At 31.1% G+C, this 25,132-nt stretch overlaps 1 protein-coding gene across 1 annotated transcript in view; it reads left to right on the top strand.

Annotated features, from left to right (window-relative positions):
* Positions 1 to 25,132, top strand: part of LOC134712440 (unconventional myosin-XVI-like) — an 84,548-nt gene that overhangs the window by 15,577 nt on the left and 43,839 nt on the right. The window contains exons 9-27 of the mRNA XM_063573976.1: positions 208 to 439; positions 3,666 to 3,776; positions 4,145 to 4,210; positions 5,164 to 5,391; positions 5,807 to 5,921; positions 7,069 to 7,216; positions 9,903 to 10,008; positions 10,968 to 11,085; positions 11,879 to 11,950; positions 13,357 to 13,492; positions 13,986 to 14,058; positions 14,705 to 14,854; positions 16,377 to 16,470; positions 16,687 to 16,839; positions 17,992 to 18,146; positions 18,667 to 18,738; positions 21,382 to 21,587; positions 23,369 to 23,480; positions 24,980 to 25,076. Coding sequence (XP_063430046.1) covers positions 208 to 439; positions 3,666 to 3,776; positions 4,145 to 4,210; positions 5,164 to 5,391; positions 5,807 to 5,921; positions 7,069 to 7,216; positions 9,903 to 10,008; positions 10,968 to 11,085; positions 11,879 to 11,950; positions 13,357 to 13,492; positions 13,986 to 14,058; positions 14,705 to 14,854; positions 16,377 to 16,470; positions 16,687 to 16,839; positions 17,992 to 18,146; positions 18,667 to 18,738; positions 21,382 to 21,587; positions 23,369 to 23,480; positions 24,980 to 25,076 — 2,444 coding nt within the window. The remainder of the gene's footprint in view (positions 1 to 207; positions 440 to 3,665; positions 3,777 to 4,144; positions 4,211 to 5,163; positions 5,392 to 5,806; positions 5,922 to 7,068; positions 7,217 to 9,902; positions 10,009 to 10,967; positions 11,086 to 11,878; positions 11,951 to 13,356; positions 13,493 to 13,985; positions 14,059 to 14,704; positions 14,855 to 16,376; positions 16,471 to 16,686; positions 16,840 to 17,991; positions 18,147 to 18,666; positions 18,739 to 21,381; positions 21,588 to 23,368; positions 23,481 to 24,979; positions 25,077 to 25,132) is intronic.

Here is a 25,132-nt window from a genome sequence, read left to right as displayed (position 1 = left end):
TGTTATTGCAGTTTATTTTCAATATGAAATTTTTGCAAACAAACAACACTAAAAGAAAAGAAAAAATATAAACAAATAATTTATTTACTTAGTAGTTGATATTTTGTCTTATTTCCTGTGGAAGATCATCACATACTTCATTGTTTTAAAAAATAAAAAGGAAGAGTAAAACTTGTTCTTTATCTACTTGAAAATGATAATTTTTAGGAAACCCCGCCATTCAAGTGTAGGAAAAATGGATAGTCTTCTTGAAGGAAGGCAGTATATGTTAATGAATGGCAAAGATTTTGGTGGACAAAAAAGTAAAACAGAACAAACTGTTGGAAGAATAAACATTGAGGACAAATGTTTCTCTGAAGAAAGGAATGTAAAGAATGATGACAGTGATGAAGAAGAAGTTTATGTTTCTAAAATCTGGAAGACTGCTGACATTACCAAGGTAAATAAGGTTAACGCTCAGTCACCTTATCCTACTATTCACCTTTAGAATACTTCTTAATTATAAATCTTTCTGTAAAATACAGAATCTCTGTATACAATTTTTGAATATGAGACCGACTGATGTTTTTTATTGATTTTTAGTTTTACATGGAGGTTATCAATTACATTTGACTACCATTAATAATTGGTTATTTTTTATACGACCGCAAATTTTGAAAAAATTTTCGTCGTATATTGCTATCACGTTGGCATCGTCTTCTGCGTCATTGTCGTAGTCGTCGTCGTCCGAATACTTTTAGTTTTCGCACTCTAACTTTAGTAAAAGTGAATAGAAATCTATGAAATTTTAACACAAGGTTTATGACCATAAAAGGAAGGTTGGTATTGATTTTGGGAGTTTTGGTCCCAACATTTTAGGAATAAGGGGCCAAAAAGGGCCCAAATAAGCATTTCTTGGTTTTCGCACTATAACTTTAGTTTAAGTTATAGAAATCTATGAAATTTTGACACAAGGTTTATGACCACAAAAGAAAGGTTGGGATTGATTTTGGGAGTTTAGGTCCCAACAGTTTAGGAATAAGGGGCCAAAAAGGGACCCAAATAAGCATTTTTCTTGGTTTTCGCACCATAAAGTTAGTACATGTAAATAGAAATCTATGAAATTTAAACACCAGGTTTATGACCATAAAAGGAAGGTTGTTATTGATTTTGGGAGTTTTGGTCCCAACAGTTTAGGAAAAAGGGGCCCAAAGGGTCCAAAATTAAACTTTGTTTGATTTCATCAAAATTGAATAATTGGGGTTCTTTGATATGCCGAATCTAACTGTGTATGTAGATTCTCAACTTTTGGTCCCTTTTTCAAATTGGTCTACATTAAGGTCCAAAGGGTCCAAAATTAAACTTTCTTTAATTAAACGTTCTTTGATATGTTGAATCTAAAAATGTACTTAGATTCTTGATTATTGGCCCAGTTTTCAAGTTGGTCCAAATCGGGGTCCAAAATTAAACTTTGTTTGATTTCATCAAAAATTGAATAAATGGGGTTCTTTAATATGCCAAATCTAACTGTGTATGTAGATTCTTCATTTTTGGTCCTGTTTTCTACATTAAAGTCCAAAGGGTCCAAAATTAAACTAAGTTTGATTTTAACAAAAATTGAATTCTTGGGCCTCTTTGATATGCTGAATCTAAACATGTACTTAGATTTTTGATTATGGCCCCAGTTTTCAAGTTGGTCCAAATCAGGATCTAAAATTATTATATTAAGTATTGTGCAATAGCAAGTCTTTTCAATTGCACAGTATTGTGCAATGGCAAGAAATATCTAATTGCACAATATTGTGAAATAGCATTTTTTTTTTAATTAGAGTTATCTTTCTTTGTCCAGAATAGTAAGCAAGAAATATCTTATTGCACAATATTGTGCAATAGCAAGAATTTTTTTTAATTGGAGTTATCTTTCTTTGTCCAGAATCAACTTAAATCTTTGTTATATACAATATACAATGTATATTCACTTTTTACTACCAACTGATAAATTTAAATAATCTTTACCATTCAGTGATAACAAGCAGTTTTTTTACATCTTAATATTTTATGATGTATTTAAATGAGTAGTTATTGTTGCAAACTCCATTAGAATATTTTAATTGAGATTAGTTTTAGAATAAGGGAAAGGGGGATGTGATTAAAAAATTGGGTTCAATTTTTCTCATTTGAAATTTCATAAATAAAAAGAAAATTTCTTCAAACATTTTTTTGAGAGGATTAATATTCAACAGCATAGTGAATTGCTCTAAGAGAAAACAAAAATTTTAAGTTCATTAGAACACATTTATTCTGTGTCAGAAACCTATGCTGTGTCAACTATTTAATCACAATCCAAAGTTAGAGCTGAATCCAGCTTGAATGTTGTGTCCATACTTGCCCCAACCGTTCAGGGTTCAACCTCTGCGGTCGTATAAAGCTACGCCTTGCGGAGCATCTGGTTGTATTCTATCATTAAATCTGAACCCTTAGAGATTAAAGCTTCTATGCCAATGCAAATATAAAATTTTGTAAAAAGTCTTATTACAACAACACTTTAGGGATTGCTGCAGAAAATTTATTGATTTTCATGTTTTGGTGCCTAGTGCCTTAAATTAAATGTCATTTGTTTCTCAACAAATACACATCTTAAGATTTTGAAATTTACTCACATACAGGGTTTACTACATTCTTGAACACATTTTTTACCTCCCCTTAAAACATTTCATTTGATGATTATTATTGTCCACTTTGTTTTTTCATGCATAGCTACTTTTTGTCGTTTTCATCTTATATGCTTTATCAAGTGTTAAAAAATGAATGACACAAAAATTATTCAATTTTGTGCTGCTATTCAGTATATTACTTGTCAAATGCATAATATAGAAAGATTATCTCAGCATGTCTCTGCCTTTTCATTCCAGTATTGGTTTTGTTTAAATGTTGAAAATACAACAGCATTAAGTTTTCATTTTTGGAAAGTTTGCACATTTTCCCTGTTCTTTCCTTAGACATCACTAAATTAACTAGGACATAGCCATCTTCACCACTAATTCTACATACATTAAGAAAAAGTTCCCATACTTCAAATGTCTTTGAAACATGCACAAATAAAATGAAAATTTGGTTAAATATATCTTTACAGCTGTTATACTCAAGTATGTATGTCTTTAGATTGTTTTCTTGTGTTGCTTGCTAGATGCATTATTGTTATTATTAAAACGAATTAGAGTATAGGTATACTGATACAATACAATTCAGGTTTAAATCAATCACAATAAATTGCAGATTTAAAGATAAAAATGGAGTTTTAATATGAAATTCTCCTCTTACTTGTCAATCCTATTAAATGACTAAACTATCAGACTAACATAGTTTTGTGTAACAGCACTGATCTTATTGTAGTTCAATTATAACAAATAAATATATATTTTATTATAGTGTCACATATTGATTGACAATATTTACAAATCACAGTATACAATAAAACAATCAATACCCAGTCATAAATTTGACTTATGAGACACTTATATAACAAGATAACTTCTGGTATGATCTTGTATGTGTAACTTCACATATAAAAATAGAAATTTTATTACTCTTAAGCAAAAACTGTAAATAGTAAAGAACAGAAAAGTTGATTATTATATGTACATTTTCACAATATGTAACTAATAGATGTAAATCAATTATATTAGATTCAGCTACCAAAAGTAAGAGACACAGATAATTTAAAGAATTTAAGTGATATATCGGAAGAAAGTGTACTGTCACACATTGAAAACAGATATAAAGATGACCAGATATATGTAAGTATATAAATAGAAGCTCTGAAGGTAGAATCAAGATGTCCAGGTATATCAAGTTAAATGAAAGAATTAAAAAGTGCTGTGTAAAAGAGGGGCAAAAGATATCAGAGGGACAGTCAAACTAATAGATTGAAAATAAACTGACAATGCCATGGCTAAAAAAGAAAAAGACAAACAGATAAAAAATTGCATACATGACACAACATAGAAAACTAAAGAATGAGAAACACAAACCCCACCAAAACCTGGAATCAATTATGGGACATGGCAATCTTTGTTGATGTAGATTTCTTTTGTTTTGTCTTCATTTGAAATAATGATGAGAAGATGTTATCATAATCAGTAAAGAATTTACAATGTTATTTCAGACAAAGATTGGTGATGTACTGCTTGCTGTTAATCCATTCAAAGAACTATCAATATATGCCAAACAGGTACCATATATATAAGTTCATGGTACCAGAAATAAAGGTTCACAGTCTCTATTTTAAAAATATAGGGATCTCAGTGGCTGTGTGGTCTAAGTTGTCAGCTATCACTAGCCTGACAATACTGAGCCCATTTTGAGTTTGAATCCCCACATTGCAGGAGTGCTAATTAACAGTTTTCCTCTCCTCGCACTCCTGCTTACTCCACTAAGTAACCATAAAGCAAAATAAAGTTAACAGTGGCATTAAACACCAATGAATCAATCAAGTAATACATTTTTATGTAAATACAATTTATTGATATATTTATTTGTCATCGGTCAACATTTTTCTTCATCTGTAAAATAATAGAAATGGGGAATTTGTCAAAGAGACAACAACCCGACCAAAGAGCAAATAACAGCTGAAGGCCACCAATGCAGCGAGATAATACCAGACCCGGAGTTGTGCTTCAGTACTTGTATGTGTAGCACAGCGGAAACATCCTTGTAAAATAATGTTACTAAAAGTTTGGAAATTTTAAAACAGCAGTTTTCTTAGAAAAAAGATATCAAGGGAACACTCAAAAACACTATATGTTTTAACAGGCAATGTCAAGGTCACAAGACATAAACAAGACCAATAACTCTGTATTGACCCAGTATTGCAATAGTTTTTATAATGGGAAGAATAGAAGACCATATATTTTCACGTCAAATAGGATTATTTGAGGTCATGTGTTCAATCACAAACAGAATCAAACCAAAGGCTTCTAAATAATTGGTATCAGATGTTTCTCATAGTGCTAGACATTCAATGGTAAGAACAAAGATTGGTTGGAATGGAGTGATGATGCTGTGTCTAGGTAGAATTTTATTTCTTCATGTGGATTAAATACCAACATTTAAAATTAAAAATGGATATTTGCTGCTGGTTGTTTAGCAACTATTAATCAAACATTCAACTCCTTTCTATTGTAGGTTTCTACTTTGTATCACATGACAGGAGATTTAACCTCCCTACCTCCTCATCTTTATTGCACAGCTGAGGAGGCATATGGTTCAATGAGGAATGATAAAACCTCCCAGTGCTGTGTCATCAGTGGTGAAAGTGGAGCAGGAAAGTCTGAAACATGTAAACTATTGGTCCAACATCTGGCTAGGGTAACTGGCAGTGAAGAGGGTAACTTGAATAACAAAATTAATCAGGTAATTATACAATCTATAGTTACTGGCAATGAGGTAGCTGTTCATAGAACTATTTGATCTACGAAAACTTCTATTTTCGTGGATATTGATTTTGTGGTTCTTAAAATGTTTGCATACATTCCCATAGAAAATTTGCAATTCTTTGAACATTTAAATTCATGGTGACCCTACACACACATATAATCTACTGTTAGTATCCAAACAAATAATAATGAATCCACAGTATTTCCAGATATTCAACAATATATTTTCACATTTTGTGTCTATTGTTGAACAATTGTAATAATAAATGCACATAAACATTTCTGAATGTAACTTATAATATATTTGAATAGCAGGATAATACAGTTTGTTGATTAAATATTGGTCACAAATGACTGCATGCATAATTTAGATATGATCTTGATGTTTTTAGGTGAATCCTTTGTTAGAAGCTTTTGGGAATGCACAGACGATGATAAATGATAATTCTAGTCGCTTTGCTAAATTTATTGAATTAATGTTTAGTCAGCAGGGAAAATTAGTTGGAGGTAAGAATTCTGTAGAGATATTTGACAGCTTATTGGACAGTTGGCTCCGTGTAGAAGACCGTATTTTGTAATATTATGGTTTACTTTTACTTGGTTGGAGAGTTGTCTCATTGGCACTCATACTGCATCTTCTTATATCTAGTTATATATTAGTTACATTTTCTATGCTCTTATACCAGTAACTAAATAAGTATACCAGCTAGTAGTTAAAATATGCTTTTTTTTGTTGTTCCTTTATGCTTTCATGCATTTACAGTTGAGGCCTACTTTAAATTGTATATATTGAGGACTATATCATACCCGTAGCCAGGGGGGTTCGGATGAACCCCCCCCCTTGAAAACAAATAAGGACTGTTAAAGGCAATGTTCTGTTCGAATTGTGACTGTTAAAGTCGAGTTTGTGAGTCCAACGAACCCCCCTTTGGAAATTCCTGGCTACGGGCCTGTATATTGTATTGTAATTATGCCCCACCTATGATAGTAGAGGGGCATTATGTTTTCTGGTCTGTGGCTCCGTTCATTCGTTCGTCCGTCTGCTCGTTCGTCTGTTCGTTCGTCCATTTGTTCGTCCGCAGGCTAAAGTTTTTGGGCAAGGTAGTTTTTGATGAAGATGAAGTCCAATCAACTTGAAACTTAGTACACTTGTTGCTTATGATATGATATATCTAATTTTAAAGCCAAATTAGACTTTTGACTCCAATTTCATGGTCAACCGAACAAATAAAATGAAAGTGGGATTTTCAGGTTAAAGTTTTTGGTCAAGGTAGTTTTTGATGAAGCTGAAGTCCAATCAACTTGAAACTTAGTACACTTGATTGTTATGATATGATATTTCTAATTTTAAAGCCAAATTAGACTTTTGACCCCACTTCACGGTCCATGGAACATGGAAAATGATAGTGCCAGTGGGGCATCCATGTACTTTGGACACATTCTTGTTTTTAAATGATTTGCAATTGAATGTGTAAAATTAGAACAAGGGATTTCTTATTTTTCAATAGAAAAAAATAATTTACACAAAATTCCACAAAATGAATAAAAGTTATGTGTTTGGTATCTGTATAAATGAAATGAGATCAAACAGAACATGTTACAAAAATACATACTTATGAATGACTTGTATGTTTATGATATCTTTCTTCTGTAGCCAAATTAACAGAGTTTTTGTTGGAGAAGTCTCGTGTTGTCTACCAGAATGAAGGAGAAAGAAACTTTCACATATTTTATTGGATGTTTTCTGGACTAACACCAGAAGAATTTAATTTATTCCATCTGCAGTCTGTTAATGCTCATAGGTAAAGTTGCTTGTCTTAGATGTGAAGGTCAGAGTATAGGGAATATCTGTTTAAACATTATTTTATGTGGTACAAAAGCTCTCATTTTTAGCTCACCTGGCCCGAAGGGCCAAGTGAGCTTTTCCCATCACTTTGCGTCCGGCGTCCGTCATCGTCCGTCGTCCGGCGTCCGTCGTCCGTCGTCGTTGTTAACTTTTACAAAAATCTTCTCCTCTGAAACTACTGGGCCAAATTGAACCAAACTTGGCCACTATCATCATTGGGGTATCTAGTTTAAAAAATGTGTGGCGTGACCCGGTCAACCAACCAAGATGGCCACCATGGCTAAAAATAGAACATAGGGGTAAAATGCAGTTTTTGGCTTATAACTCAAAAACCAAAGGATTTAGAGGAAATCTGACATGGGATAAAAATGTTTATCAGGTCAAGATCTATCTGCTCTGAAATTTTCAGATGAATCGGTCAACCTGTTGTTGGGTTGCTGCCCCTGAATTGGTAATTTTGTGGAAATTTTGCAGTTTTTGGTTATTATCTTGAATATTATTATAGATAGAGATAAACTGTAAACAGCAATAATGTTCAGCAAAGTTAGATATACAAATATGTCATCATGTCTGAAATGGCCAGTTGACCCGTTAAGGAGTTATTGTCCTTTATAGTCAATTTTTAACCATTTTCTTAAATTAAAGTAATCTTTTACAAAAATCTTCTCCTCTGAAACTACTGGGCCAAATTCAATCAAACTTGGCCACAATTGTTATTGGGGTATCTAGTTCAAAAAATGTGTCCGGTGACCCGGTCCACCAAACAAAATGGCCGCCATAGCCAAAAATAGAACATAGGGGTAAAATACTGTTTTTGGCTTATAACACAAAAATTAAAGCATTTAGAGCTAATTTGACATGGGGTCAATTGTTTATCAGATCAAGATCTATCTGCCCTGAAATTTCCATACGAATTAGACAACTCTTTGTTGGGTTGCTGCCCCTGAATTGGTAATTTAAAGGAAATCTTGCTGTTTTATGGTTATTATCTTGAATATTATTATAGATAGAGATAAACTGTAAACAGCAATAATGTTTAGCAAAGTAGGATTTACAAATAAGTCAACATGACCGAAATGGTCAGTTGACCCCTTTAGGAGTTATTGCCCTTATAGTCAATTTTTAACCATTTTTCGTAAATCTTAATTATCTTTTACAAAAATCTTCTCCTATGAAACTACTAGGCCAAATTAATCCAGACTTGGCAACAATCATCTTTGGGGTATCTAGTTTTAAAAATGTGTCCGTTGACCCGACTATCAAATCAAGATGGCCGCCACAGCTAAAAATAGAACATAGGGGTAAAATGCAGTTTTTGGCTTATAACTCAAAAACCAAAGCATTTAGAGCAAATCCGACATTGGGTAAAATTGTTTATCAGATAAAGATCTATCTGCCCTATAATTTTCAGATAAATCTGACAACCCATTGTTGGGTTGCTGCCCCTTTTAAGGTAATTTTAAGGAAATTTTGCTGTTTTTGGTTATTATCTTGAATATTATTATAGAAAGAGATAAACTGTAAACAGCAATTATGTTTAGCAAAGTAAGATTTACAATTAAGTCAACATGACCGAAATGGTCAATTGACCCCCTAAGGAGTTATTGTCCTTTAAAGTCAATTTTTAACAATTTTCATAAAATTTGTAAATTTTTATTAACATTTTCCACTGAAACTACTGGGCCAAGTTCATTATAGATAGAGATAAATGTTAGCAGCAAGACTGTTTAGTAAAGTAAGATTTACAAACACATCACCATCACCAAAACACAATTTTGTCATGAATCCATCTGCTTCCTTTGTTTAATATTCACATAGACCAAGGTGAGCGACACAGGCTCTTTGGAGCCTCTAGTTAGATTAATGTCATTTTTATAGAAATATATATGTACCGGTAATATCATGAATAAACAACTTAGTTCTTTTTTATGAATTTAAAAAAAATTAAAAAATATATTGTTGAAATAAAGCTTTATATTTAGGACTGACAACATTCTATCAATGGTATAGAAGGTGAGACATTTCAGTTTATTCCACTGCATGTTGATTTTGATAGCGAAATCAACATTTGATTGGTTGAAACTTTGACACGTGACGTCGAACAAAACTTCATATTCACCTCTGAGTATCATATTCCCCTCTGACATGTTGGGACTAATTCGTGCGACGTTATGCGCGGTTTATGTACATAACGTCTTGAACTTCTTATTTTCTAAATAGCAATAGCAAATATCATTATCGTGTTCAAAGTTATTTCAAACGTTAAAACAAAAAGACTAATTAAATAATCAATGTTTATCTGTACTGTTTATCAATACGTATGTTGTGTTCAGTAATAAAAACAAGCCAATATAAGTCTGAAAAATGTCGGTATGCAAACTAATATTTGAAGTTCAGATAGTATACAAAGCTTAGGCAGTGGAATAAAACAATCATCTCCCTTGGCCTCCGGAGATATGAAGATTTGTTCACCCCCAAAAAATCACATTTCCCTCGGGCAGAGCCCTCGTGAAATATGAATATTCTTGGGTGAACAAATCTTCATATCTCCCTCAGGCACGGGAAATAAATGTATAGTGTGCACTCTTGTATGATTATTTATTAAAAGTTGAAGAAGTAATGAACAAAGTTTTATTTTACAGATATGTAAGAAGTAGAGTTGAAATGACACAACTACAAAATAAAGAAAATAAAGAGAAATTCTGGGACCTGAAAAAATGTCTTGGCTTTATTGGATTTTCTGCAGATGTAAGTTTGATGAGGAAAAGCCTATGTTTGGTAACATTTTTAGTAAAATTACAATTATAAGTCTGGTGTTGCATTTGAATACTGTAAATTCAGAAATTATTGCGAGGTTTTTATTATTGCGAATAATGCGACTGAGTTGTAAACGCAATAATTAAAACTCGCATTTTGCGATATTTTAACTGAATTCAGCATGACTTTTCTCAAAATCGTAAAAATTAAAATCGCATTCAAGTGTAAAATCGCAATAATAAATGCACGCAATAATTTCTGAATTTACAGTATTTGAATACACAGAAAGAAAAAAGTTATTATTAAGATTTGTATGCAAAATGTTCATCTTACTCTGTAAACTCACATTTGTAGAATTTTTGAAGATTTTCTAGTGTTTGAAACATTTTATTTCACCAAATTCCTTAATCCTTTCCTCAATTGATTTTTTTTTCATACTTGATTTGCATAGGATTTTTCAATAAAATGCTGAAAGTTTGCGTGAAAAGAGGGCCGAAAAGTACTAGAGGGACAGTCAAACTCATAAATCGAAAAATAAACTGACAACACCATGGCTAAAAATGAAATAGGCAAACAGACAAACAATAGAACACATGACACAACATAGAAAACTAAAGAGTAAGCAGAGTATCAATGTATTGCAAAAAAACAAATATTTCATCAAATAATTGTAAGTCAAGATATTATTATTAATATCCTTTTCATATTGGATACAAATTTTATTGATTCTGATGTTGACATTTCATAGTCAAAGTGTTTCAACTGAATATGGCAAACATTAAAATCGCATTTTATTCTGAAATGACAAAATTGCAATAATAAATGCACACAATAATTTCTGAATTTACAGTACATTTATATAATTTATATATTGTGTTGTTTCTTTTAAAACTATTTGTGATTCATTAAAGATTTGAATTATTGCCACCTTTTCTTATTTCTTTATATAGGATATTCAGAATTTACTGCTGACCTTGGCTGCAGTAATCCATATAGGTGATATTACCTTCTTTCCCCACAGTAAAACAGATGCTGCTACTATTGCAAATGAAAACAAAATTGAAGAAGGTAATGTAAATTTAGTTAATACTTTTAATTCAACAGTATAATTTACATAGTTTAATCTTACTTTCATCTTGCAAATAAATGGATTATAATAATATTTTATAAGAAAATAAACGACAATTTTAATTTTGAGAAGTATTTATTTTGCAATATTTTTTTTTATATGAAATGAAATATATCATAAAAGCATGCATCTACTTCAGCAATTTTAGGAATGAGACGAAATCTTACACAAGCCATTATTGGTCAGCTTTATGGAATTTGATGTACATTTTAAAATAAAGCTAGTTTTGCATTTCTTGGTCTACTTTCTGATTGTGTAGAAAGAGATACCTTTGCAGACCTGCCAATTTCTATAATTTTGCATATTGTTTTACATTTCAAATTTGTGACATGCTCATAAAACTCAAGAGTATTAAGGAAATTGCTATCAATCATTTTTATGTAATTGGAAATTTTAAAACGAATCAAAATACATTGATAGATATTTAAAGGGACTTATGGTTATATTTTTTAATTTCTTAAATCTATTTATTGCAGTTTGTTGCTTGTGCTGTGTGGATGCAGTAGAATGTGTTCCCATGCTTGTGGTGTATGCCCTCATATTGTTATAATTTCTTATATCTATTATCACCATGCTTCAGACCTTTATTTAACTTGTGAAGTTCTGATCTAGCTAATCCATTGTTATGGTTTGGAAATATAACTTTATACTTTTATACTTTTGTCTTTAGTGACTAGTTTGACTTTGATTTTTAGGGATATGTGATAATAAATGACAATTTTATAATTATAGTGTCCTCCATGCTTGATGTATCACCAGAGGAACTCAGTTCTGCCTTAGTAGCAGAGTATACAACAACAAGAGGTATGTAAATGTTAAAAAATCCATTTGAATGCAAAGACTGAATCTGTATTTTGCAGTTATTTACAAATATATTTACTTTATATGAAGAGTTTACTTTTTTATGATTTTATTTGTTTTGAAGCATTATATGCTTATAAATTTATTTTTTTGTGTCATTTTCTGCAAATTTGTACAAATATTATCTTACCTTAAAAACTTGGGACTAATTTGATGATCAGACAAAAACTTAAAAGGGGGACAGTTTTGAGGGTTTTATTCTTTAGAGGAGATAGTACTTTCATTTGTTACTCCTGTTCCGAATCTCACAGAATGGATGACTGAGAGTACTGAAATCTATTTCAAAACCAATACCGGTAACAATTAATAAAAAATCTCGTGTATCTAGGACTAAAATATTAATCAGTAAGCATCCAACTTATAATGAATTTTATAGTATAAAAATGTCATTTACAGTCACAGAAAAAATAACCTTGTGTAGGATATTTTTACACTGCAACAAAGAATATAAACTTACAAAAAGTGTGCTTAAGGAGGCTCGCGGGTATAAAAATTTTAGAAAAAAATTAAACATTTATTTTTTATTTCAAATTTTATTTATTACCTTAAATAGTTGTTACTTTATCATATGGTACAAAAATCTTTCCAAAAAATAAATTCGTGTTGGCCCCAGGTGACTTTTAACATGTAGATATCATTGAAAAAGCTCCAAATTATCTCCCTTTGGTGCAAAAATGTCATTTTGGGGCATTAAAATTGAAATATCTTTTTTAACTCATCGGTGACCTATATTTTTTATTGTTGTTTTCGAATAAGCTGTACATAAACTAAATAATTGCACAATTTAAGCGATTTCTGTAATTTAGTTCTTTTTTTATTTTGATATTACCTCTATTTCTCCTATTAGTTCAACAGAAAAAAGGGACATTAACAAAAACGTATGCTTTTTTCGATGGCACATTGTGAGCGTAAATGAACAATGACCCCATTTTTTAATTTAATTTTTCTATTAAGTATAAGATAAAGTTCATTTATAGAAAAATATAGCGACATCCTATATTAAATAAAAAAATTGATTTAGACCCGCTAGCCCCCTTAATCATAAATATTTTTTTTGTTTTGTTGTTGTTATTGTTATGGCTTGTCCTTGGTTTGAGATTTTATTTTTAGATGCATGCTATTTTTGTATTAATCAGTTGTTGTTTGTTACCAATATATTATATTCTGATTTGGGATTTTTGTTTTTATGTTTGGAATAGATATTGTAGACTTAATAAATAAAAATTTATTTGTTTGAATTATTAAATTTCGTTTTCATCTGAAAAAGAAGTAGCAATTAACAGAGGCTTACTAAATCTGTTTTTATTTATTTTTGTTTTGCATGTGTGCATGTGGTTTGCATGTTGTAGGTGAACAGATAAAAAAAGACCGAACTGTACAACAAGCTTCTGACTGTCGAGATGCTCTCGCCAAAGCTATTTATAGCCGATTGTTTAGTTGGATTGTTAATGGCATAAACCAACTAGTTGAACCAACATATTACAGGTACAACTATTGAATATTTTATCACTATTAAAACCTCTATTCTTAAGCATTGGAAAATGAAAGACAACCTCAATTTCCAATTCAAATGAGAAAATGAGGGATTGTAAGATAAATAAGACAGTTTAGAGATGCTCACAAAAATATGTAGGCAAGTAAAGAAAGTTCATAAATAGAATATATAATAAAACTCGATTATGAGATAAAATATTTTGTCAAGTATTACAATTTTAATCATAAGAAGCCTTTAAACATCTCATTTTTTTTTATGGGTAGAGTTATGTCCCTTTATAACAACCTCCATCTGATAGATAATCATATATAAGTTGATTAAAATTTTTACTTAATTATTAATTAATGGAATGGAACATCTCATTAAACTTATAAGCTGCTGTAGGGTTAGATATATAATAGGAAGGTTTTAAAAAACTATCAAGATACCCAAATAATTTAGTATATTGTACTTTGGAATACTGAATGATATTTTTTTTTCTAGAATTGAACAGTATAATGTTGGTATATTGGATATATTTGGCTTTGAAAATTTCAAAGTGAATAGCTTTGAGCAGGTAAATAGTTTTCTTTAGAATTAATGAGAAAGATTTACAAGTTTACTTTTAACTCTACAAAAGTCTATGTGTGAAATTCACACTTGACATCAAAGATAAAGTTTAGGTTTCATAAATAATCATCCAGTTGCCAAACTTGGAGATACTTTAATATGTAGATAACAGACATATTTCAATTGCTTATTATTCTTGAACAAAGAAGGAACATAATTTTACCTTACTGTTCAAATCTGTTGACTTGGTTTTGTCTTTTATCATATTTCAATGATTTTGGATGATATTACAGCTTGAAAGATTACATATATATAGGAGTGAAATAACATGATGCTAGATTACTAAATATTAACACACAAAATTGTTTTGATGATTTGAGGAGTTTTACTTTGGGTAAATTATATAAAAACAAAGAGATGCTGGATATATTACCAATGACACAACTATACATCAAAACCCAAAGGACAAAGATGTGAACAATTGTACAGGGTACCATATGTCTCTCTGCAATGAGCAAAACTGTATTATATTGTAGCTATAATAAGCTAAGTGATGGCAAAATGTAACACAATTTAAAAACATTTGATTGTCTGCTATCTTTTAAATTATACAATATTATGTACATCTTTTCAAAGTTCATTTTATTTTTAAGATTTGTATCAACTTGGCTAATGAGCAGATGCAGAATTTTACCAATGAGCATCTATTTAACAAAGAACAACAGGACTGTTTGTTAGAAGGCATTAAATTGGTGGATTTAACTTACAAAAATAATCAGTCTATCCTGGATACCTTTATGGAGGTAACTTGCAAAACCATCAGAATTGAAGAGATTATTAATATTTTCAAGAATTAAAGCGTCTGATGATGATGGGAGTTTTTAATTATCTTGACTGGCTATACAGCCCTTGCACGGAGGTGTCTTTCTCTATCTTGGATTTTGAAATACCAGATAACAATCGGTCTAGATCTTTAATAAAATGTGCAAATTTCGAGAGTAGAATGTGATTCATAAGATGTTTTATCATATTTATGGATGTATTTGAAAAATTTTGTTTAATTATTTTTTTTTCAACTTTTCCACATAAGTAGAGACAACTCAAATGTAAGGGGAGATAATGCAGGTAAAGTAACTTTTGCAATAAAATGTGTTGTAAATTAACCAATTTTATTTTATAGCAAGAAAATTTGAATTCTATTATTTCTGCGACCCCATATTTTCTTTTTCTAATCTTAAAGCACATAATAAGAGCTATCTTCTCATATTTTATCTCAAAATTCTGTTTTCAATGCATTATCTAAAACAAAATTCTACAATTTTGCACAACCTGTAGTGGGAATCAATGTAAGCCTGGTGACCCCATACTATTTATTATATTTTTGAAAAAAGCATGATATAAACAACCTTTTGATGAATAAGTAAAATATTCTATGGATTTTAATTTAGAAATTTAGACCCCAAGCTACCTAAAAAGTTAATGGTAAATTCTTAAGGAACACCTTTCTTTATTTTCAAATACTACATATTTTTTCAGTATCAAAAAGTTGAAGTCCCTTTAGTTGAAAGATGACTTTGATATTTAATTTGAGATAAACATTTTCACTAAATATTCAAAAAGTTCCACTCTTTAAAAAAATTTGAGCTGCAGCTCATTCAGAGTGGGCATTAAGTGTAACACTTGTCCTTCTGTACACCTGATTGTCCGTAAGTTCCTTCAAAGAAGCTGCAAGACCAAATTTTATTGCTTTATAAAATGATAGGTGGAAGACTCTCCTAAAGGTCATGTTATTATGCCCCACCTACGATAAAAGAGGGGCATTATGTTTTCTGGTCTGTGCATCTGTTCGTTCGTCCGTTCGTCTGTCGTACCGTTCGTCCATCTGTCCTTTCATTCTTCCGTCGTACGGTTCGTCCGTCTGTCCCGCTTCAGGTTAAATTTTTTGGTCAAGGTAGTTTTTGATGAAGCTGAAGTCCAATCAACTTGAAACTTAGTATACATGATCCTTATGATATGATCTTTCTAATTTAACAGCCAAGTTAAACTTTTGACCCCAATTTCACGGTCCACTGAACATAGAAAATGAAAGTGAGAGTTTCAGGTTAAAGTTTTTGGTCAAGGTAGTTTTTGATGAAGTTGAAGTCCAATCAACTTGAAATTTAGTACACATGTTCCCTATGGCATGATCTTTCTAATCTAATGCCAAATTAAATTTTTTATCCCACTTTTATGGCCCACTGAACATAGAAAGTGAAAGTGGGGGTGGGGCATCCGTTTACTTTGGACACATTCTTGTTTTTAATATACAAATACTGTTTATTTTAGAAACACACTGGAGTATTTGCAGTACTAGATGAAGAAAGTAGATTTCCTAAAGCAACAGATCTGTCATTAGCTGCTAAATTACATCAAGGACCAGGTATCAGTTATCTTAAATATTTCATACTAATTTATAAGACATTTCTTGTCCATTTTGATAAATCTTGCATTAGTATTGAAAGGCTACAGTTAATAAATCAGAACGTCCAAAATCTTCCAACTTATGTATTTTATTCCTGCTGATGATTTATAATAATATTTCCACAGTTTGAAGCTAACTGAAACAATTCACAAATTATAATATTTTTTTTTCCAGGAAAGAAATTCTCACATGTATATAAGTCACCAAAAGATGGTGGTGGAACATTTACAGTTGTCCATTTTGCTGGAGCAGTGACTTATAATCTACTTGGAACACTGGATAAAAATAGAGATACACTGCCTAACTCCATTATGTATACTATGAAAAGTAAGTAACTGTGAAATTCACTTTAAAAAATTTGAATATCAAAGCTACTTTGTTAGCTGAAAGAATAAGTGGAAGTACAGCTTATTTGAAAATAATAATAAAAAAACTTAGGTCACCGATGAGAAAAAAGATATTTCAATTTTGATGCAAAAAAATGGCTTTTTTGCACCAAAGGGAGATAATTTGGAGCTTTATCAATGATATACACATTTTAAAAGTCATCTGGGGCCATTGTTTTGGTTGATTTTTGTACCATATCATAAAGTAAAATCTGATAGCGTAATAAATTAAATTTGTAATAAAAAAATAAATTGTTTATTGGATTGAAAAGTTGTTGATTATATATAGTAAATAACTTTTTTTGACTCCACATTTGATGATTGGAATACTGCACAGACTTTTGTCCACAGTTGAATAAAATTGAGAATGGAAAAGGGGAAGATGTCAGATAGACAACAATGCTACCAAAGAGCAGAAAATAACTGAAGGCCACCGATGGATCTTTAATCCATTGAGAAAATGGCCCGAGAACACAGTTATTTCGTAGTGCACTTCTTTTAGACATTAAATTCAAGACAATAAATTCAAATTAAAAAAATCACACCTGCTCTTTCTCAAAAAGATTTTTACAGTGTAGTGTACTACCAGTGAGACAAATGTTATCAAAATTATAGAAACTTCTACCAGCTCTAACTCAAAATATTGACAATTCTGTGTTAAGGGGGTGTAAAATTCAGTTTGACAGAGTCAGACGTGATAAAATTTGACCTCTTAGAACTGGACCAATTCACTACTTAACATAAAGATTCAGCACCAAAAGTTTTTTGACATGTAATTACATCCCCCTACTTAATATTTCATGCATTTAATATCAAGAAATAAATTTGGAAAGTGTATCAAATAAAACATGCAAGTTATACACTGTTTACACTAGGGACTATATTCGTAGACAACGAAAACCAAAGGACGATAACTGTGTCCTTGGACCAAATACCACACCCAGAGGTGGGCCTCAGCTGGCTCTTGAATAAGAATGTGTACTAGTTCAGTGAAAAGGGTAAACTGTATGTTATCCTTTAGTTGTCCTTACAAGTTAGAAATAATGTTAGGCTACTATATAAGTGATAAGTTAATGTTTTACCATATTTTCAGCGAGTAACAGTCTGTTGATAAAGGATTTGTTTCAGTCAAATATAACAAGAACAGGTTCATTAGCCCCCAGTGCCAGACAACAAAGATCCAGGAGAAATACATCTAAATCTCCATTTGAGTTCTTTAAGAAACTGAGAGGTGGAAAGGCAGACAAGGTAGGCAAGATAACAAAACTAGTAAACAGAAGGGATTGTCTTGATATTCTTAGCATTCCTGTCTGTGTGTGCTCCAAAACTGTATATGACCTACTTTTAATACTAATTTGTGTTGAGAAACTTCCATAAGATCAAGATGGCCACATAACCATCATTTTTTTTAAGTCTTTTTAAACTTATTAGCAATATTGCTTTTTAACTTAGTTTATATCTTAGTTTATATCTCAGTTATTAGGTGTCATGTAATCATATAACGTATTGTACAGAAATGTCTAGGGAGAATTAGCATCTCACAAAATATAGGTTACTATGACTTGAATACTTCAATACTCTATATAAAGATAAACAATAATGTATACATCTCTAATACCAAGAAACCTGCAATATACAAAAAATATTACAAGAGAGGTATTTCAAGTTAAAGTATCCTCTACTGTAGGCTTAGTAGTAAATCATGTGAGTTTTGTCATATTATTTTTTCCCATTCTTTTATAGATAAGTATTTAATTATTTTTTTCAGACAAAACAGCCTGCCAAACCAATGACCGCTTCAGAGAGGAAAGGACCAGCCACAATGGCTTACCATTTTAGGGTATGTTACAAATGTCATTATTATATAGCATTTTGGTATTACATTAAAATACACATATTAAAATCATATTATAGACAACTTTCTACCATAAAAGAACATGGCTGATATGGCTGAGATTAAAACAGGAGTACAATGCACTTTGTCTATTATCTTGAAAATCACTGTAACCGGAGAAAATCTGTCTGAAACAGAAATGTTGGGAATGTTGAGATCTACTTACTCTGGTTGTGAAATAAAGATTTTCCCGATTTTTATATTTTTTTGCCTATTATCAAGAATACTATAATTGATAGTTATAAATTTAGAAAATAGCAAAATTTATCAGTAAATAAGTCCACATGACTTCAATCAACAGTCAACTATAAAGAGTTATTGCTCTTAAATAACAATTATTACCATGATTTGCGTTATTGACTTTTATCATAAACGCTATAATTTTTGGGGAACTTTGAAAAGCAATGATGGAGAGTGGCTATAATGATTAAGATGAACATTGATTCAAGTGATCAACTCAGGCTCTTTTAAGCCACTAGGTTTTTAGTTTTTTTGAGTTTTTCAGTTCAAGACCTTTGCAACTTTAATGTCAGTTAGACATCAAACCAACAGCTATGTTAGTTAAGTGGGTCTCATTGGGGTTTAAGCGTGACGCGTGATTGCCAATTTTTCGTAAGAGGGAAACGTGAAAGTCAAATTATTGTGTCGTGAAAACGGGAAATGAGGTCTTGCGGGACCTGGGAAATGACAAAAAAATTGAGAATTGCTTATGTACATAGTGTAAGTGGGATACGGGAATCTAAGAAAACAGTGAGCGGGATCTGGGATCAGAACCCCCCCAATGAGACCCCAAGTTAATGTATCTAATTCAATGTACCTTATCAGAATTAATGTCTCTATTTCAGTGTTCCTTATCAGAATTAATGTCTCTATTTCAGTGTTCCTTATCAGAATTAATGTCTCTATTTCAGTGTTCCTTATGAGAATTAATGTCTATTTCAGTGTTCCTTATCAGAATTAAATGTATCAATTTCAGTGTTCCTTATCAGAATTAATGTATCTATTTCAGTGTTCCTTATCAGAATTAATGTATCCATTTCAGTGTTCCTTATTAGAATTAATGTATCTATTTCAGTGTTCCTTATCAGAATTAATGTATCCATTTCAGTGTTCCTTCTCAGAATTAATGTCTTTATTTCAGTGTTCCTTATCAGAATTAATGTATCTATTTCAGTGTTCCTTATCAGAATTAATGTCTCCATTTCAGTGTTCCTTATCAAAATTAATGAATCCATTTCAGTGTTCCTTATCAGAATTGATGTCTTTATTTCAGTGTTCCTTATCAGAATTAATGTATCCATGTCAGTGTTCCTTATTAGAATTAATGTATCTATTTCAGTGTTCCTTAAAATTAAATGCATCAATTTCAGTGTTCCTTATCAGAATTAATGTATCTATTTCAGTGTTCCTTATCAGAATTAATGTATCCATTTCAGTGTTCCTTATTAGAATTAATGTATCTATTTCAGTGTTCCTTATCAGAATTAATGTCTTTATTTCAGTGTTCCTTATCAGAATTAATGTATCTATTTCAGTGTTCCTTATCATAATTAATGTATCCATTTCAGTGTTCCTTATTAGAATTAATGTATCTATTTCAGTGTTCCTTATTAGAATTAATGTATCTATTTCAGTGTTCCTTATCAGAATTAATGTATCCATTTCAGTGTTCCTTATCAGAATTAATGTCTCTATTTCAGTGTTCCTTATCAGAATTAATGTATCCATTTCAGTGTTCCTTATTAGAATTAATGTATCTATTTCAGTGTTCCTTATCAGAATTAATGTATCCATTTCAGTGTTCCTTATTAGAATTAATGTATCTATTTCAGTGTTCCTTATCAGAATTAATGTATCCATTTCAGTGTTCCTTCTCAGAATTAATGTCTTTATTTCAGTGTTCCTTATCAGAATTAATGTATCTATTTCAGTGTTCCTTATCAGAATTAATGTCTCCATTTCAGTGTTCCTTATCAAAATTAATGAATCCATTTCAGTGTTCCTTATCAGAATTGATGTCTTTATTTCAGTGTTCCTTATCAGAATTAATGTATCCATGTCAGTGTTCCTTATTAGAATTAATGTATCTATTTCAGTGTTCCTTAAAATTAAATGCATCAATTTCAGTGTTCCTTATCAGAATTAATGTATCTATTTCAGTGTTCCTTATCAGAATTAATGTATCCATTTCAGTGTTCCTTATTAGAATTAATGTATCTATTTCAGTGTTCCTTATCAGAATTAATGTCTTTATTTCAGTGTTCCTTATCAGAATTAATGTATCTATTTCAGTGTTCCTTATCATAATTAATGTATCCATTTCAGTGTTCCTTATTAGAATTAATGTATCTATTTCAGTGTTCCTTATTAGAATTAATGTATCTATTTCAGTGTTCCTTATCAGAATTAATGTATCCATTTCAGTGTTCCTTATCAGAATTAATGTCTCTATTTCAGTCTTCCTTATCATAATTAATGTATCCATTTCAGTGTTCCTTATTAGAATTAATGTATCTATTTCAGTGTTCCTTATCAGAATTAATGTATCCATTTCAGTGTTCCTTATTAGAATTAATGTATCTATTTCAGTGTTCCTTATCAGAATTGATGATCAAGGTCCAGTCCTCTACACCACATATAATTAGATGTTTGAAACCAAATACTACAAAGGCAGCTATGACATTTATACCAGAATATGTTCTAGCACAACTGAGATATACTGGTATCAGTGAGACAATCAAAATAAAGAAGTTTGGATATCCTTACAGGATCAAGTTTCATGACTTTGTCAGTAGGTATGTAGTGATGACATGTAGAGAGAAGTTTTCTAACACTTGAGATTAAAGAATACATAAGAAAACATTTCATGAAAAACAAGCCTGAAAGATACATATCTTCATTCTGCTTTGTCTCTTTTTTAATGGGTTTTATTATGAAACTACAATAATAGAAGGAAAGAGAATGTTGAATTAATGACATTCAACATATCTGTTATCAGCTTTACTTGATAGATTTAAATCATTCGGTTTTTTGCTTTGACCATTAATTCAAGTTGTATTTTCAGATATAAAGCATTGATGTTGTCTTGTTTACCTTCCCTATGATACCTGACTGATTGTATTTTCAGATATAAAGCATTGATGTTGTCTTGTTTACCTTCCCTATGATACCTGACTGATTGTATTTTCAGATATAAAGCATTGATGTTGTCTTGTTTACCTTCCCAATGATACCTGACTGATTGTATTTTCAGATATAAAGCATTGATGTTGTCTTGTTTACCTTCCCTATGATACCTGACTGATTGTATTTTCAGATATAAAGCATTGATGTTGTCTTGTTTACCTTCCCTATGATACCTGACTGATTGTATTTTCAGATATAAAGCATTGATGTTGTCTTGTTTACCTTCCCTATGATACCTGACTGATTGTATTTTCAGATATAAAGCTTTGATGTTGTCTTGTTTACCTTCCCTATGATACCTGACTGATTGTATTTTCAGATATAAAGCATTGATGTTGTCTTGTTTACCTTCCCTATGATACCTGACTGATTGTATTTTCAGATATAAAGCTTTAATGTTGTCTTGTTTACCCTCCCTATGATACCTGACTGATTGTATTTTCAGATATAAAGCTTTGATGTTGTCTTGTTTACCTTCCCTATGATACCAGACTGATTGTATTTTCAGATATAAAGCTTTAATGTTGTCTTGTTTACCTTCCCTATGATACCTGACTGATTGTATTTTCAGATATAAAGCTTTAATGTTGTCTTGTTTACCTTCCCTATGATACCTGACTGATTGTATTTTCAGATATAAAGCTTTGATGTTGTCTTGTTTACCTTCCCTATGATACCTGACTGATTGTATTTTCAGATATAAAGCATTGATGTTGTCTTGTTTACCTTCCCTATGATACCTGACTGATTGTATTTTCAGATATAAAGCATTGATGTTGTCTTGTTTACCTTCCCTATGATACCTGACTGATTGTATTTTCAGATATAAAGCTTTAATGTTGTCTTGTTTACCCTCCCTATGATACCTGACTGATTGTATTTTCAGATATAAAGCTTTGATGTTGTCTTGTTTACCTTCCCTATGATACCTGACTGGTTGTATTTTCAGATATAAAGCTTTAATGTTGTCTTGTTTACCTTCCCTATGATACCTGACTGATTGTATTTTCAGATATAAAGCTTTAATGTTGTCTTGTTTACCCTCCCTATGATACCTGACTGATTGTATTTTCAGATATAAAGCTTTGATGTTGTCTTGTTTACCTTCCCTATGATACCCGACTGATTGTATTTTCAGATATAAAGCTTTGATGTTGTCTTGTTTACCTTCCCTATGATACCCGACTGATTGTATTTTCAGATATAAAGCTTTAATGTTGTCTTGTTTACCTTCCCTATGATACCTGACTGGTTGTATTTTCAGATATAAAGCTTTGATGTTGTCTTGTTTACCTTCCCTATGATACCTGACTGGTTGTATTTTCAGATATAAAGCTTTGATGTTGTCTTGTTTACCTTCCCTATGATACCTGACTGGTTGTATTTTCAGATATAAAGCTTTGATGTTGTCTTGTTTACCTTCCCACTCTATGATACCTGACGTTGAAAAATGTAAAGAAATGTTCAAATTCTGTGTGATCAGTGAAAAAGATGGATATCAGGTAATATGACAGAGTTTGTTTATCATATGTATAACTGAGATGTGATAACAATAGATTTAATATTGATTAGATTAACATAAAGGTCAACACATACTGCTCTGGATATTGTTAAGTAAATGTTTTAGCACAGAGCATGACATAGATTGAAAAAAAAACGTAGGTCATATAAGTTACATCATTTACTAAATTAACCAAAGTAAAGTAATTTTGACTTTTTGGGACTATTGAACAGATATATCATGTTATGGAGGGGTATTTGCGAAAAATACAAGTTGATGGACATAAATTTCCCGAGCCGCTAGGCAAGGGAAATTTTGTCCCAAGACTTGTATTTTTTGCAAATACCCTCCATAACATGATATATCTGTTTAATTACACCGAATAAATTTTAATTTAAACTCTCTGTACTAGGAAAAGGAAATATTTATTTGAGGACAAGTACTGTCATAAAATATACCGCAGGAACTATACAGGTACGTATACGTGTTCGCACTGTCTTTATGTAACGTCATATCCGAAAAAAAAGACGGGAAGATGCTCGCAAGGGTAAAAAAGGAATATCCAAAATGGCAAATACATGTACCATGGTATTTGAGGCATATTCACTGGCAGTGGTGAAAAAAGGCAGATCCGTTTGAAATGAGGAAAATATGTTAGAATATGCGAAAAATACACTGGCTATCAGCCAATCAAAAGCTGGCATTCTTATATAAGGTGTAATTACTACTGCAATTTCACCGAGTGTCAACTATGTTTTTAAGACTGTTTAACGAAAATTCTCATACTTGTTATGATTGTTTGGATACTATTTTGCAAATAAAACAGTGACACAACCTTTTTTATATTGTTCAACTGTCGTTTTAAAATATTGAACTTGGTCACTGTTGATATGTTATTGTTCATTTAGCTCATACTTGCCCATACCAACAGTAATTATATTTAATAACCATTGTCCATACACCTCTAATTTAAAAAAAAAAAATATTTCAAATTATTTGTAAAGTTTTGATACCTTAACTAATATTTGGTACATATAAAATCATATTTTGAAGATGTTTTTACAATTACACTGAGTCATGATAACTTTGCCACTGCCCCTTTATTACCATGGTAAATTTAAGTCATGATATCAAATAACCAAAGCATTCCAGATACATGGTTTAGTCAAAATGCTTCAATAAGTATTTTGAATTAAGTTTTGTTGGTAAAGTCTTCATTCAGTATGTTCAGAGCACATATACCAAACCAGGGTATTTTTTTCCTTTCATGAAATATTTACCTCCCCTTTTTGTATGTCTGATTTTCAATGATTGATGAGCCTTAATATTATGTATAATGTTCTAGTAATTATGTAGGGGTTCAATTTACCAGGGGGGGGGGGCAATTTTCCATATAAGGGTTTTTTGGGGGGGATTTTACCATAGCAGTACATGTATTAGGACAGGGTCAATTTTCCATGAGGTTCAAAATGCCATATGACACCAGCAATTGTATTTCAGATTGGTAAAACCAAAGTATTCATGACAGACGGTGTTGTATGTAATGTTGATAAAGCCAATGATGAAATACTAAAGAAACTTGTCATATCCCAGTCAGGTAAGAGGATATCAGTTACAGGTATATCAACAAATACACCAATAAAGAAATCCATG

Source organism: Mytilus trossulus, chromosome 3 (assembly GCF_036588685.1).
Source record: "Mytilus trossulus isolate FHL-02 chromosome 3, PNRI_Mtr1.1.1.hap1, whole genome shotgun sequence".
Lineage (NCBI taxonomy): Eukaryota > Metazoa > Mollusca > Bivalvia > Mytilida > Mytilidae > Mytilus > Mytilus trossulus.
The sequence above is the reverse complement of the archived record's forward strand: the minus strand, read 5'-3'. Positions and strand labels throughout refer to the sequence as shown.